The sequence below is a fragment of the Chaetomium globosum genome, genomic scaffold, assembly GCF_000143365.1.
Source record: "Chaetomium globosum CBS 148.51 scaffold_5 genomic scaffold, whole genome shotgun sequence".
In the NCBI taxonomy this organism is placed as follows: Eukaryota; Fungi; Ascomycota; class Sordariomycetes; order Sordariales; family Chaetomiaceae; genus Chaetomium; species Chaetomium globosum.
In genome coordinates, this window is record NT_165980.1 from 1,902,700 (window position 1) to 1,917,480 (window position 14,781).

At 56.1% G+C, this 14,781-nt stretch overlaps 6 protein-coding genes across 6 annotated transcripts in view; 3 read left to right on the top strand and 3 right to left on the bottom strand.

Moving 5' to 3' along the window:
- Positions 1–233: 233 nt before the first annotated feature.
- Positions 234–1,328, bottom strand: CHGG_07433 (60S ribosomal protein L16; the record flags this gene model as incomplete). The annotated part of the gene is made up of 5 exons (XM_001225088.1): positions 234–372; positions 453–711; positions 770–823; positions 986–1,121; positions 1,308–1,328. 5 exons carry the CDS (start codon positions 1,326–1,328, stop codon positions 234–236), a joined length of 609 nt encoding a protein of 202 aa, XP_001225089.1.
- Positions 1,329–2,099: 771 nt separating this feature from the next.
- CHGG_07434 (uncharacterized protein) lies at positions 2,100–3,176 on the bottom strand (the record flags this gene model as incomplete). Its single annotated transcript, XM_001225089.1, has 1 exon — positions 2,100–3,176. One exon carries the CDS (start codon positions 3,174–3,176, stop codon positions 2,100–2,102), a length of 1,077 nt encoding a protein of 358 aa, XP_001225090.1.
- A 1,924-nt stretch (positions 3,177–5,100) lies between these two features.
- CHGG_07435 (uncharacterized protein) lies at positions 5,101–5,497 on the top strand (the record flags this gene model as incomplete). Its single annotated transcript, XM_001225090.1, has 2 exons — positions 5,101–5,152; positions 5,223–5,497. The coding sequence occupies 2 exons, from the start codon at positions 5,101–5,103 to the stop codon at positions 5,495–5,497; spliced, it is 327 nt and encodes a 108-aa protein (XP_001225091.1).
- A 230-nt stretch (positions 5,498–5,727) lies between these two features.
- Positions 5,728–6,946, bottom strand: CHGG_07436 (uncharacterized protein; the record flags this gene model as incomplete). The annotated part of the gene is made up of 3 exons (XM_001225091.1): positions 5,728–6,120; positions 6,232–6,599; positions 6,745–6,946. The coding sequence occupies 3 exons, from the start codon at positions 6,944–6,946 to the stop codon at positions 5,728–5,730; spliced, it is 963 nt and encodes a 320-aa protein (XP_001225092.1).
- A 1,777-nt stretch (positions 6,947–8,723) lies between these two features.
- CHGG_07437 (uncharacterized protein) lies at positions 8,724–11,159 on the top strand (the record flags this gene model as incomplete). Its single annotated transcript, XM_001225092.1, has 3 exons — positions 8,724–9,545; positions 9,606–10,334; positions 10,392–11,159. 3 exons carry the CDS (start codon positions 8,724–8,726, stop codon positions 11,157–11,159), a joined length of 2,319 nt encoding a protein of 772 aa, XP_001225093.1.
- A 1,278-nt stretch (positions 11,160–12,437) lies between these two features.
- Positions 12,438–14,781, top strand: part of CHGG_07438 (uncharacterized protein) — a gene marked incomplete at both ends in the record, with an annotated part of 3,347 nt that continues 1,003 nt past the window's right edge. The window contains 3 exons of the mRNA XM_001225093.1: positions 12,438–13,055; positions 13,118–14,102; positions 14,172–14,773. Coding sequence (XP_001225094.1) covers positions 12,438–13,055; positions 13,118–14,102; positions 14,172–14,773 — 2,205 coding nt within the window. The remainder of the gene's footprint in view (positions 13,056–13,117; positions 14,103–14,171; positions 14,774–14,781) is intronic.

The window sequence follows — 14,781 nt, forward strand, 5'->3', positions numbered from 1 at the left end:
TTGCCGCCAGCACCGGGTATTTCGTTTTGTGCTGTCTTCGTCCCATGCAACCTCGGTCTCCATTGGTTGATCTCATGTATTTATGAGGTCCCAAGCCTGGGACGCACAGCGAGTCAGATAGCCATTGCCTATCCCCACCATCCACGCAAATGAAGTTGATGCCCCGAACCACCGCGCCAATCTAGAGTGAAATCGCATAAAGGACAAGGAGGTGTGCGAGTCGGCCACTATCTCTAGTAGCCAAAGGCCTGGAGGGCCTCGCTCGTCTTCGTGTCGACCTTCGCGGTCTTCTTCGCCTCGGAGAGCTGCCTCGCGGCGAGCTTCTTGCGCTCGTAGTAGGCGGCGCCCTTGGCCTTGCGCCTCTCCTCGAGCCTATCACAGAGTCAGTATTCCAGCGTTTCCCCCCGACCCGCAAGAGCCGGGCCCGTTCGGAGATCCCATGAGGAACATACCTCGCAACAACGTCCTGGTACTTCCAGCCGACCTCGTGGCTGAGACGACCGACGGTGCAGTACTTGCGACCAGGCTGCAGTCTCAGGACACGGAGGGCCTGGGGAACAACCATCTTCTTCTTCTTGTCGTACGGGGGCGGGACACCCTCGAAGACCTTGAGGCGCTCAAGGGCGGCGGCACCGCGGGCGGTCTTGTGGGGGATCATGCCGCGGACGGCCTTGTAGAAGATGCGGGAGGGAGCGCGGAAGTGGAAGGGACCTGTGCGCGGTTAGAATCGCCTGGTCGTGGAGCCTCCGGCCATGTAGGTTGGACTTACCACCGCGAGTGGGGTTGTACCGGGTCGCCTTGCGGAGGTAGGCGTGGTACTTGACTGTTCCCGACAGTTAGCATTTTGTTCTCAATCCCGACATGATATTCCCCCATCATCCGAGCGGCCAAATCCCAAGCGCTCCCTGTTCTCGTCCCAAAGCCCCGCCTTCATTCTGACCACCGAAATCCCGCCCAATGCCGAACAATGAAAGGTGGTACGTACGCTTCGCGCGGAAAAATTCGCCGGAAATGTTGAGGTCCTCGCAGCGAACGATGACAATCTTCTGGCCACTAAGGAGCTGCTTGGCGACGATGCTGGCCAGGCGGCCAAGCAAGTGGCCCTTGCCATCGATCACGACCTGTTGCGCATCGTTGTTAGCATTCTTGAAATCCCGACTCCCAATGTCCCACCCCGACTGTGCCGCCCTCCAGCCGCCCGCCGTTCCCGCCGCTGTCTTCCGCTGATTGCATCGCGAACTTGGAGCGGCCGGCATCTCGCGCGGCTTTCGAGGTGCAGGTGTTGAGGGAAGCTGAGGCGTACGTACCACAGACTCGAACGAAGACATTTTGGCGTGATGACCTGGACTAAAAGAAAGAAAAACAGGTTGATCAGTCACAGTCCGGCTGATCGAGTAGCAGCTGGCTGCTTCCTTACCCTTGTGATGGTTGATGGTCGTTCTTCGACTTTTTTGTGTGTGCTGAAAATTGGCCTTGTGCAGCCAACCCGGCGAAAATGCGCTAGGCCGAATTCGGACTGAGTGGAGGTCGGCAAGCGAGCGCTGATTGTGGCCTGAGGCAGCATACGATAGGGTTAGACCTACCGCGCCCGCATGGTGGGGCTTCGATTCTCTCTTCCCCAGATCCACCAGCTGGTTTGGCGACGGATGGGCAGCTGTCAGCCATCACGACCCATTTGAGCTTTGAGCTCAGGTTCTCTACGGTCATCGAGGCTAAATTCTAATCGTGGCTCATGCACATAAACTGGCATTTGCTTCAGGAAGCAAGTTTATTATTCCATTATGAGGAGAGATATTGATCACTAAGGGGAGGTCGCGAGCCAGCTGACCTCCCAGAATAAAGAACAGAACAGAATGATGACTAACAGAAACCAAGTTTGGGCTCTTATGCTTAAAGTAGAATCGGAAATAGCCATCTGCATCTCGCTATGCTCTCTGTATTAAAAAAAGGTGGAAGAGACTAACTGCAAGGGAACAGACAGGAAAGGGAGGATGGCAAAGGCGCAGAATGAGCGAAGACGTTCAGGCTGGGTTTGTCCCAGAAATGCGTCTGGAATCAAGACTGGATGGAGTGCCACGAGTCGGGAGTACATGCCACTACTATGCTGCATTCTTCGCAGCATCCATCTTGTTCAGGACGCCCTGCACCTCGATCACTAGCGCTTTCCTTACAGCCCGCGCGCCTTGTTCTGAGGATGTTTCGACGGCGTCAAGCTTTAACAGGGTCTGCTGCATCACGCTCTCCGAAATCTTGCGGTGCTCATCAACGCGCTTCTTCGGGTCGCTAGGAGTTTTGGCGATGTACTCAAGGCAGAGGGGGAGCCATTTGCTGTTAAAGTCTGCGGAGATCCCGTTTAGCTTTTCGATGGGGCCTCCGGGCTTGCCGACGGGAGTGGCGGCAGGGGCACTGGCGGTAGACACGCCAGATCCAGGGGATTGAGTCCGGACTCTCGATGCTGCTCGTCTCCTGTTGTCGTCCGTCGGGACATCCAGACCAACCTGCGACCCGCTGCCGCGCGGACTGCGGTCCTCCCACCTGCCTGACCTGCCGACTCTCGGAGAGCTCGCCTGGGTCTCATAGCGTTCCCGCTCGTCTCGGCCCAATCCCACGACTTCCTCGCTGGTCTCACTGCCACTTCCACGACTCGACTCTCCGGGGACCATGAGGATCTCGCTGTTATTCTTGACACCGTACTCACGTACCGGCGCGTCGGCCTTCTTGAGGCGGCGACCTTTGTAGTAGAGTTTGATCCGTCTTGCCTGGCGATCTGACAGGTCCATGACTATCCTGACACGCTCGCGGAGGTCGCTGACTAAAAGCTTCCCGTCGCCGATGGAATAGGCTGGAAAGTGCTCAGGGTAGTTGACGGCCTTGTGCTTGATCAGCAGCACGTCGTCCTCGGGCCGTTGTCGGCCGTAGGTTGGGGGCGGGGCCGAATGGGGATGCGAGTCGATGTGAGAGTGAGGCGGGGCGTAATGGGAATGCGGAGGTGCGAAGTGAGAATGCGGTTCGACTATATGAGAGTGAGGGGCGTAGGGCCGGGGCATATCGATGCCATGGTCTTCCAGGTCCGCCGACGTGATGTAGCTGTAGTCATCCGAGGTCACGTCGGGCACGCCCTCCTGGGAGCTGAAGGGCGATACGGCCCAGCGATTTGAGAAACCATATCGCGGCATGATCCCTGATTTCTTGTTGGATTGTCCGTTGCGTGACACGACGGCCGGTATCGCACCGAGCAACAGGATGACACCGGCGGTGGTGTAGAGTACTGTGGGCGAAAAGCCGGTTGTTGATTGGAGATACTCGGTTGCACCAACAAGGTGACCCGCGGTGGTATCCAAGTAAGGCTGGAGTGAGGCAGGGAGACTCCGCAGTGCTGAAGTAAGGTTGCCAGCGAGGTTGGCGAATGAGGCACCTGGTGATGCCCAAATTTCCGAACCTGAAGCCACCTTGGCGACTTTAGTGCGGTCTTACGACAGGATGCCGTCGACCTGATGAGCGAGAGAGAGGGACCGGTAGCCGGATTATATCAACCGGCTCGTCGCCTAGTACGATGAACGCGGAGACGCGGGGAATCGCGAAGCTTGCTGGGCTGATGCATCAGTCGGAGGGAGAGGACTGGTCCGTCAATGACCACGTTTGAGGCTAAAGCCGTCGCCCTTGAAAGGGGAGCACAAGAGCTGTGTTGTCCTCACACCAGAATTCCGGAAAAGGAAAGAAAACAACGCCGTTGGGTCGATCACCGCCTTGGGGGCAATGTGCGGGTGACGTTGAGGTTGCTCGCCGTTTGATGTCTGCTGTTCCCGACCGGTCGATTACTTTTGGGTGGCGGTCATGACTGACCGCAGGGCTGCAAGGGTGCCAGTTTTTCCATGTCCTGGAACGACCCCGTGGCCCGAGACCCCGCCTTAACCCGGTAAATGTGGATCAAAACCCCTCCCATCTGGTTGGGATCCGCTTGTTCTCCATCCAGCTACGATTTGTTCACGGTCGGATTCCTCGACCCACCACAACCCGGGTTTATTGAACCTGACTGCCTGAGTCGTCGTCTCGATGCAAACATGCTGCACAACGACAGATCGCCGATAACGCGATGCGCATCCCGCGGAAGTCAAAAATGGGAATGAACTGGTTGGGGGATCAGCGGTTGACCGGATAGGCTGCCCTGTTGAGAGGTTCAATACGGGCCGGACACGCCTGATGTTGCACCGTGTTCCTGGTCCCAATCTCAGATCCCCATCAAGATGGCGGCATCTGATGTTGAACAGAATCAAGATGCGTATCATCCTATGTAAGCCGCGCAGCCGCTTCGCTCCAGACGACTGGTTAAAAATCCACCACGAGACAGGCGCCCACGATCGCCCCAGGCCCAAGAAGTTTGCCTCTTGACATAGCGTGTTCTGCAGTTGGATGTGGGCAAATTACGGAGTGGAATTCGAGACAATGAGGTCATCCAACGCTGACAGGACCTCGGCCGCCTTGAGACGGGGACCGCCGTTGCGAATAGCTTCGCTTTTAGCTCCACGGCCCGTGGTGCATTGCTACCTAACTCTACAGCATTTACCAGGCACGCCTTGCTTCCATCCTTCTGATCGAGTTCAGTCTCACTTTATCCTGATGCATTTCACCAGCAGCCATGGAGACTCAGGGCTTGCAGTACACGGACCACTTGCGTCATCGGCTTTGGAACCAGCGTTCCGTGCAGGGAAAGGCTGATCTCAAATCCAGGGGCTTGGCAGAAGACAAATCTGTTTCCCGAGATTCGGTTCCAAAGAGTTTGAAGAGAAATGCCTTAGTTTACTCATCGCGACGGCTTAATATTTACAATTCACTGAACCTTCGGTCCCTGTTGATTCTAGTGTCATCCCGCCATCGGCTAGCTCCGGTTGACAAATCCATTGCGTCGGTATTCTTTCTGGTTGACATACCTGGGTAGTAATTTGTACCTTGCCGGCTGTCCTGCAACCACGACCCGGGCCATTAAAGGAGTCCGCTTTGCCCCTCACCTCACCCTCCTTCTTCTTTCGCCCTCACCACCCCGCATCGACTTCCATGTCCTTCATATTCCGCAGACTATTCGGTTCAGCCCCATCAATCAACATGGAAGCCGCACAGAAGAAAGCCCAGGCCTTGATCGACGAAAATGCCGTCAGTACGTTAGCCCCCGACAGCTTCCTTCTCACGCAGACTTCGGACTCTCGCTAACCACTGCCGCCCCGCAGTGATCTTTAGCAAGTCGTACTGCCCTTACTGCCGCGACGCCAAGAGTGTCTTCAGCACCCGGGACGTCAAATACAAGGCGGTCGAGCTCAACCAGATGGACGACGGCGACGATATCCAGGACGCTTTGCAGAAGATGACCGGCCAGCGCACCGTCCCCAACATCTTCATCGGTGGCACTCACATTGGAGGGAGTTCGGATCTCAACAACGTCGTCTCTAGCGGCAAGGATGGAAAGTCGATCGACGTGTTGTTGAAGGAGGCTGGTGCTCTGTGATTATGATCGTTCTCAAAGGCCCATGCATGAGGGATACCCATGATTCTATACTCAGGCAGGGTTCTCTAGCATTCGCGACGTATAAAAGCGTTTAGTTGTAATGCAGCGTGCGGAGAAGTATCTAAGAGTACATGAATTGATATGTGTTAGCATAACCGCGCAAGCGCTCCCTGCTCTGGAGGTATTTCTATTCGTACAAAACCAAGATACACGCGCTTCAACGCCTCCCGTTACACCCTGGAATTCACAACTGGCACAACTTGCGCTGCAACAGTGCCGATGGGCCGTTCCACGAACTCCATGATCCCCTCCACAATATTCTTCCTCGCGGGCTCACTGGCGACTTTCTTCCCCGCTAGGTAATTCAGCCACAGCGCTCTCGACACGCGCTCGTCCTCCACCACCCCAATCAGCTGCCGCCCCGCGGGGCGCCCCTCCTTCTTATTCGCCCCCGCGTCGTACGAGATACTCATCCTCCCCGTCTCGTCCCGCACGAGCAGCAGTTCCTTGCGCTTGGGCACGCTGCCGCGGTTGAAGACGGCCCTGAACTGGCGCATGGCCTCGCCGAACGCATCGTCGGCCGCGGTCTCGGGCGTGGCGCGCGCCTGGACGGCGCGCACGAACTCGTCGCGGAGGTGGTGGAAGTCGGTGTCGCGCACGGGCACGACGCGGAAGGCGGACCGGGCGGGAATCTCACCTGCGAGTAGCTCGTCTCACGTGCGCTCGCTCTCGACCGGGTCCAGCAGCGCGCCGCGCAGCTCCTCGCGCTCGCTCGCCACCAGCGTCGTCGCGATCGGGTTGATCTTCTTGGTCAGGGCGCTCTGCAGGGCGGCGATGTCGGCGGTTGCGACGTAGTAGCCGACGACGTAGACCTGCAGGTTGACGAAGGTTACTGTGCGCAGGCCGAGTCTCCACAATGGTGTACTCTGTTGTGTTGCTCGGAGGGGGTGGTGAGAGCTGGGCGTGAGCGTGTCGGTTTGGGTGGTTGGATAGGGCAATTTGATCGGGGCATGTGAAGGCTGAGAGGTCGAGGGTGCGGGGAAAGGTCGGGACCGGGCAGTTCCCGGGCGCCACGATCTCGCGGCCCCTCCATCGTTGTGGACTACTACTCTACACTCCGCAGCGCTGGGGGATTCGATTGGATCGTAGGGCGGAATGTTGGAGTCGAGCTTCACGGGCATGGACAGCTCGACCTTGAGCTTCCATGCTGTGTATATGAATTAGAAGACGCCGGCGATGACGCCCACACCAGAGAAAGGTGCGCCGGTTGCGGTGCCACTCCTCCGACTGTTTCGACATGCGCCTGATATCGAGGTTGTTTTCGACAGCCCGGCCAGACCTCCTGGTGCTCCGCGGGGAAAAGAGTAACCGGCGGGGAACATGAACTCGCAATGGCGTGGGAGCCCCGGGAGCCACGGTGATTCGTCGCAGTGCTGCTTGTCGGAACATGGTGATGCCCCCGAACTGGTACAATTTGGCCGGTTTGTTTCTCTTCTTTTTCAACTTTGGCCGTCACTCATAGTTCGAGAGGTGGTGTGTTGTTGGCGACGGCCCCGCTCTCCGGCAAAGAACTGAGCTGGGGTCGGGTCTGATGGATGTTTGTGGTCCGTCCCGTCCGATCCGCCAAAATTGACATCATGTTTTTGACTCGGCCCTGCCAAGAACCATCGTTCATCACCCAACCCTCGCTTGCTGCAAACCCAGTCTCAAGCCAGTAACTCAGTCACGTCCTGCATGTGATCGCCCCGCGCAGGCGGGCTTTGCGCTGGAACGAGAGTTCCGTTCAACAACGGAGTACCTAGGTACCTTCAGGCGTCCTACCGATCATGGGTATTTTTGTTCGACACAACCTTTGCGCTTTCGTAGCAAGGTTGACGGATCGGGGATGAGGGCGAAGATTTAGAGCAGCTGTCACCAAAACTGTAACGGTTTTCGAACTCGCAGCTCCTTTCTGGAGAATGTTTCCGACCCAATGAGGTCATTCGCTAACCGGGAGTGTCAGGTGGGCGGCGGACGGGCCCGGATCGACAACGATTACTCGAAACTGACCAGTTGTAGTATCCTGATGCCGTGTCGGGCGCCGTCCCTGAAATTTACTCCGGTAACTTGACTCAGATAGACTGTGAAGACGTTGTTTCTCTGGCTTCCGTTCCCGGGACGCGTATTCACATTCGTAAACCCATTACGACGATGTCGCAAAGCCATCACGGCTGCTGGGTATTGGGCGGTTCGGCACGGGACTTTTGTCCCCCGAACGCCGACTTTGTTGGCGATGGCATCCCAAAAGATTCTGACTGGTAAGTACATGCAATTCTAGTGCTAATAATTAAGCTGAGCTTCGTGGTGATGTATGGCGAGAGACGTTTTCGATCCTTCCCAGAAATAATCGATGCACCCCAACTTGGAACCGCTGCACTCCCCATAAACTCGCATACTTTCATATTTCGACCAAACCCCCAGTTCCGATATGACGAGCGAACTCGGCACCTCGACCGCAAAGAAAGCATAGCGGGGGGCGCAAGTAATCCTTGAGCCTTGAGCCTGACCTCGAGCCGGTGCCGCGCTGTGTGGGATTGCTTTGGGACCCACTCAGTCCCGCCGCCGCCTCGTTCCCAGAGCTGCCAACCGTCGTCCTGGTGTGTAACTATTTAGTTGGGCGCATGACAACGAAACGGGCAAGGCAGCGAGCGACCTTCGACTCGAAAGACCTACGTACCAAAGGCAGGTCGATCATTTTTATCGTGCACCCACCAAGGATCCAGGTTCGAGCCACCAACGTTTGAACTCCCAACCTTCCTAGTCGAAAAACCCTACGTTCCAAAGTCTTACGTTCTAGAAACCCGGCGTTCGAAAAACCCCTCCTGCCCGATCTTACCTTGCCCGGGCCAGGGCCATACTTGCTTGCCGTTTCATCATTGCCATTCAAGCAACCGAGCTGAAGACTTGTGGCGCTGTGCCGACAGTGCCGCCCAAACCTGCCAAGCCTATAACCATTTCGGGCTTAGGCCATTTTCAATCAGCCTGGGCCCCGCTGATTGACTCGAAGTTAACTGAAGCCCTGCATCCCGCCAACAGCCCACCCTTGCTCTCCACATCCACAACCACCGCCATCGACCGCCATCGATCGCAACTTTCAATCAACCTCCACTGATTTCCCAAAACATTCACAACAACCTGCGCGTTGCGCCACGAAACCTCTACAAACCCTTTCCTTCCAACTGCCACGATGAGACAAGCGGCATCTCTCGATGCCATCGCCGATGACGGCGGGCCGCAAGCCTATTTCATCAGTAACCCGCCATGGGCCCGCGTGACCGACCCACCGCCTCAGGAAGACTCCCGCACAACCTCGTCGACCAGTTCACCCGTTCCTCCCGACAATGAGGAATCCGACTTCTTCCTCGCTACCAACGACTCACAGTCCTCGCTCGGCGTGCCCAACTTCCAAAACATGCAGGTCTACGACGACGAATGCCTCCAGCCCATCCAGCGGCTGCCGAACGAGATCCTGATCGCCATCTTCGCTAAGCTGAGCACTTCGGGTGACCTTTTTAATGCCATGTTGACTTGCAGAAAGTGGGCTCGTAATGCCGTCGAAATCCTCTGGCACCGCCCTTCATGTTCAACATGGCCGAAGCACGAAACTGTTTGCCAAACGTTGACCCTCAAAACACCTTCCTTCGCGTACCGCGATTTCATCCGGCGTCTTAACCTAGCCGCCCTAGCCGACAACATCAATGACGGCAGTGTCATGGCCTTGGCTGAATGCACACGGATAGAGCGCCTCACTCTCACCGGTTGCAACAACTTGACAGATTCTGGGCTCATCGCTCTCGTCTCGAACAACAGCCACCTTTATTCTCTCGACATTTCCTTGCTCCCCGCGACTGCTACGGCGGGGGGCTTTCGCGACAATATAACCGCTGCCTCGATCGACGCAATAACTGAGCACTGCCCTCGCCTACAAGGCCTCAACATATCAGGCTGCCAAAAGATCTCGAATGACAGCCTCGTCCGACTCGCACAACGTTGTCGGTACATCAAGAGGGTAGGTCGCATCTTTGATTGCCAGGGGCTGGTAAACATGTCGGCTAACACACCAGTATAGCTCAAGTTCAACGAATGCTCTCAAATCCAGGACGAGGCGGTTCTTGCCTTCGCCGAAAATTGTCCCAACATTCTCGAAATCGATCTTCAGCAGTGTCGACACATCGGCAATGAACCAGTGACTGCGCTCTTCTCTAAAGGCAACGCGCTACGTGAGCTTCGCCTTGGCGGTTGCGAGCTGGTGGACGACTCTGCTTTCCTTGCACTCCCGCCCAATAGAACTTATGAACATCTCCGTATCCTCGACCTGAGCAACTCCACTGCAGTCACCGACCGCGCCATCGAGAAGATCATCGAGGTTGCGCCGCGACTTCGAAACCTTGTACTCCAAAAATGTCGCAACTTGACGGATGCTGCCGTCTATGCTATTTCGCTCCTGGGGAGGAACTTACACTTTCTTCACATGGGCCACTGCAGTCAAATCACCGACGATGGCGTGAAGCGCCTCGTCGCCAATTGCAACCGGATTCGTTATATCGATCTTGGGTGTTGTCAGAACCTGACAGATGACTCAATTACCAGACTTGCCACTCTTCCGAAGCTCAAGAGGATTGGCCTCGTCAAGTGTACTAGTATCACGGATGCCAGCGTCATTGCCCTGGCAAATGCGAACCGCCGACCAAGAATGCGCAGGGATGCACATGGCAACCACATCCCGGGCGAGTTCAGCAGCAGCCAGAGCTGCTTGGAAAGAGTCCACCTGAGCTATTGCGTTCATTTGACGCAAGCGGTACGTTCCTCCGTGTTGGTAGCCTGCCACTAGGTGTCCACTAACGTCTTGTTCCAGAGCATCATCCGGCTCCTCAATTCATGCCCTCGCCTGACTCACCTCAGTCTAACCGGAGTCCAGGAATTTCTCCGGGAGGATCTGGAACACTACTCCCGCCCCGCGCCGCCTGGTGAGCATTTCCCGTTTCCTCGTCCAAATACCAAGGGCGTTGCTGATAACCCTCTTTCAGAATTTACCGAGCACCAGCGCTCAGTCTTCTGTGTGTTTTCCGGCCAGGGCGTTGTTGCCCTACGCAGACACTTCAACCGCCTGATCCAGGCCGAGGAGACGCGACGCTCAGCACGGCCTGCCCCCACGGATGCTCCCATTTTCCCACCGCCACAAGGGACCTCTCCACTGATTGAGCCTTCGGTCGACGGGGACCAGGACGGCGTGGAGGACGACGATGTTCCAGAGGACGATATGGTCATTGACACGCAGCCACTTCTCAACCAACACAACATCGGTCTTGCCACCAACCCTACAGCTGCAGGAGCGATACCGGCACCACCACCTCCACCGGAGGCGCCGCCATCCGTCCAACCCCAGGAGGCAGAAGAGGAAGAAGATCCTTTTTATGTCGCCGGGTATGAGGTCATTCGTGATGAACAGGACACCGGAGCTTCCGGAAGCGGTACGGCCGGACAGAGCTCGACAGCCGGCGATTCACTGAACAACTCCAACGATCGCTCCAGACTTATCTACGCATATGCCGACATATCAACCGACCTTGAGCAGTACCTTCGTGATCACCCTGGTGGGGTGCATCCGTATGGGGAACGCTAACGACTCTACGTCAGTCGGTTCAGGTGATCTCTAAGATATGCCACCGAGTTATTGTGTGTCTCTTGCTGCATGGATCGAAGAGGAAACGAAGATTATGGATACCCCGAGGCAACCTCATCTTCCGTGTTTTGAAGCAGAAGGATGCGTTGCTATTTTCTGTATGGCTTTTTACACAATGTTTCTCTTCAATGTAGTGCCAACCGTATCGGGCTTTTCTCGGCCTGCTTTTGGCACAGCGAGTTGTATGTTTGTCATTGGCCGCAAGGCATCAACTTAGGTATCACTCGTCCCTCATTTTCTTTCTTTTTTTTCTCATTCTTTTCTCTTTCTTTCTCCTTACCTTTTCTTTCTTTTGCTTTCTTTTCTAGCCTTCCTTTTCTCCTATGGCGTTACGAGCGATCACATCTGCATTTCAGGGACGGGGAAGCGGGCTTTTATGGGATGGGCCCTGAACGAGACCTTCTCGGGCTTCATGACGAGACGTGCGATGGATCATTCGGAATAACATCGAAGATAATGACCTGGGATGCTTCACTCACCCAGGAAGGGGAACTTGTCGCCCTTTGTAATGTATTACGCATGTGATGGACAGAATTCAGGGACTTTCACACCCCCCACCCCGACGACACGATTTTCCCATCCTGATATCCCCTTCACATTGGCCAAGATCCACATTCTCCAAGCCATGTCGGCTCGGTTGGTTAGTCCGCCGTACACCTTGATGATCAATGATCCCGAATGTTACGGTCCCCCCTCTCGTTTCTTCTCGTCGAATCCCATTGGTGCGCCTTGTTAATTAACCGTCGCCCCCTGACATGCCGACCAGTCGACCCTAACAGATAAATTGCTTACATGGCCCGAGTTAGCCCGTTCTTATGGTAGGGCAAGGAAATGGTGCATGATACTTTATCTTGCCGTCCGCTGCCCATGGCTAGATATTACCTTTTCAGTCGGTTCACGCACGCCCCAGCCACCCTTTCATCACATGTGGTAAAAGTCAATAGTTGCCTCCGGGTGCATGTCTTCACAAGGAGCGCTTCATATACTTCTAATATCATGATCTTCTGGTGCCCTATAACAGACCACGTTCGTCCCTTCGGACGGTTATTTGGATCCCTTTCTTTTCTCTTGTTTCTTTCCCTCCTCTTCCAACGCGGCCTCTCCGCCAACGCTTCCTCGCCATGGCCGATACTCGACAATGGACTCCAGAAAGAAATTCAATGGGATCATCACAGCATCATCATCAATGGAGAACGCCTGTTTCTATTTGGGGGAGAGATGCACCCCTTCCGGCTACCAGTCCCCGAGCTGTGGGAGGATATTCTCCAAAAGATTAAAGCCTCGGGCATGCGGATGGTCTCGATCTACACGCACTGGGGATTTCATGCCCCAACCCCAGATTCAGTAGACTTTAGCACCGGTCCCCGCAACATAACTCGGTTCCTCGAGATGGCGAAAGACAACGGCTTGTATGTGACGGTCCGGCCGGGGCCTCATATAAATGGAGAGCTGAATGGTGGGGGCATGGCTTTGTGGGCAACGACGGACGAGTATGGTGCACTGCGGCTCAACGGCACAGCCTACACGGAGGCTTGGACGCCTTATCAGGACGGCATCTCCCAACTCACACGGCCGTATCAATTGACCGAAGACGGGACCGTTCTCATGTACCAGATCGAGAACGAGTACGCGAAACAGTGGAGAGACGAGAAGGCCCGGATTCCCAACCTAGAAGCCGTCTCCTACATGGAAAAACTCGAGGAAAACGCGAGGACGAACGGGATTGTTGTGCCACTCATTCACAACGTACCGAACCGGAGTGGCCCCTCGTGGTCAAAGGATTACGATACCGTCGATGCTGGCGGGAACGTGGATATCTACGGCTTGGACAGTTATGTAAGTGTGAGGCAGGACAACCATTCTGTTTCAACGCATTAACATCCCGGTTTTCCACCCAGCCACAATGCTGGTCCTGTATCCTCGATCAATGCGGCCCCATAACTCCCTGGGCCGTGTCCAACTACTCAGACCAGTTCCAATACGCTTCGCCCAAGCAGCCATCCCTCATGCCTGAGTTTCAAGGCGGGGCCACGACGCCATGGGACGGTCCGCTTGGTGGGTGCCCGGAGAGAACGGGCGTGGGCTTTGTCAATTTCTACTACCGGGACAACATCGCGCAGCGCGTTACCATGCTGACCCTGTACATGATATACGGCGGCACCAACTGGGGCTGGCTCGCGGCGCCCTTTCTCGGCAGCAGCTACGACTATGGTGCTGCTATATCTGAGGACCGGAGCATCGGCGACAAGTACTATGAGATCAAGAACTTGGGCCTGTTCACGAGGGTTGCCGACGAACTTGCGCACACGGAGCGTGTGGGAACGGGGCTAGATTACACCAACAACACGGACCTCTTTACGACCGAGTTGCGGAATCCCGACACAGGAGCGGGCTTCTACGTCATCCGGCATGCTGATACGGCTTCAGCGTCAGAGGAGTGGTTTGTCCTTAAGGTTAACACTAGTATTGGAGAGTTCTTTGTGCCCAAAATTTCCAGCGCCGTGGTTCTCAGCGGACACGAAGGTAAGATCCTGGTGGCTGATTTCCACTTCGGAGACCACACGCTCTACTACTCAACCGCCGAGATCCTGACGTACTCCATTATTGATGGGAGACCGGTATTGGTGCTGTGGACGCCCAGGGGTAGGTCGGGGGAGTTTTACCTGAAGGGTGCGAAGGAGGGAACCATTTCATCAGGGCCGCCCGTCACTATTGTCGCGATCGAACACGGGATCATCATTGGATATTACGACCAAAAAGAAGTTATGACGGTTCTAGACTTTGACAACGGCGTCAGAGTGGTACTCGTTGACCGGAAGACGGCTTACGAGGTCTGGGCTCCGGCGCTGACGAACGATCCTAAGGTTCCCGTGGATCAAACCGGTACGTCCCCAGCCATTCTCCTTACCCCTGAATTGAATTTGGATAACATTAAGACCTCCGACTCTGTAGCCCTGGTCATCGGCCCCCACCTCGTCCGCTCCGCCCTCCTCACCGACAACACCACCATCTCCCTCACGGGCGACACCAACCGCACCACCCCCCTCGAAGTCTTCACCTTCTCCAGCATGACCCGCATCCTCTGGAACGGCATGGACCTCCCCACCACCCAAACCAACCACTCCACCCTCCGCGCCACCATCCCCGCCCCCCCATCCACGGACTCCTTCCAACCCCCACAAATCACCTCCTGGAAATCCCACGACGCCCTCCCCGAGCGCCACCCCTCCTACCCCGACACCGGCCCCGCCTGGTCCCCCCTCAACACCACCACCTTTCCCCTCTCCGCCAACCCCCACGGCTTCCACACCGGCACCCTCCTCTGGCGCGGCCACTTCACCACCACCCCAAACAATACCAACACCACCACACCAACACCAATAGCCATCCACCTCGCCATCCAAGGCGGCGCCGCCCACGGCTGGTCCGCCTACCTCAACGGCGTGTACCTCGGCTCCTGGCCCGGGCGCAAAGACACGGCGGTCAGCAACCTGACGCTAGCCTTTCCGGAGGAGGTGTTGGTGGAAAATATGCGGGAGAATGTGGTGCTGGTGGTGCACGA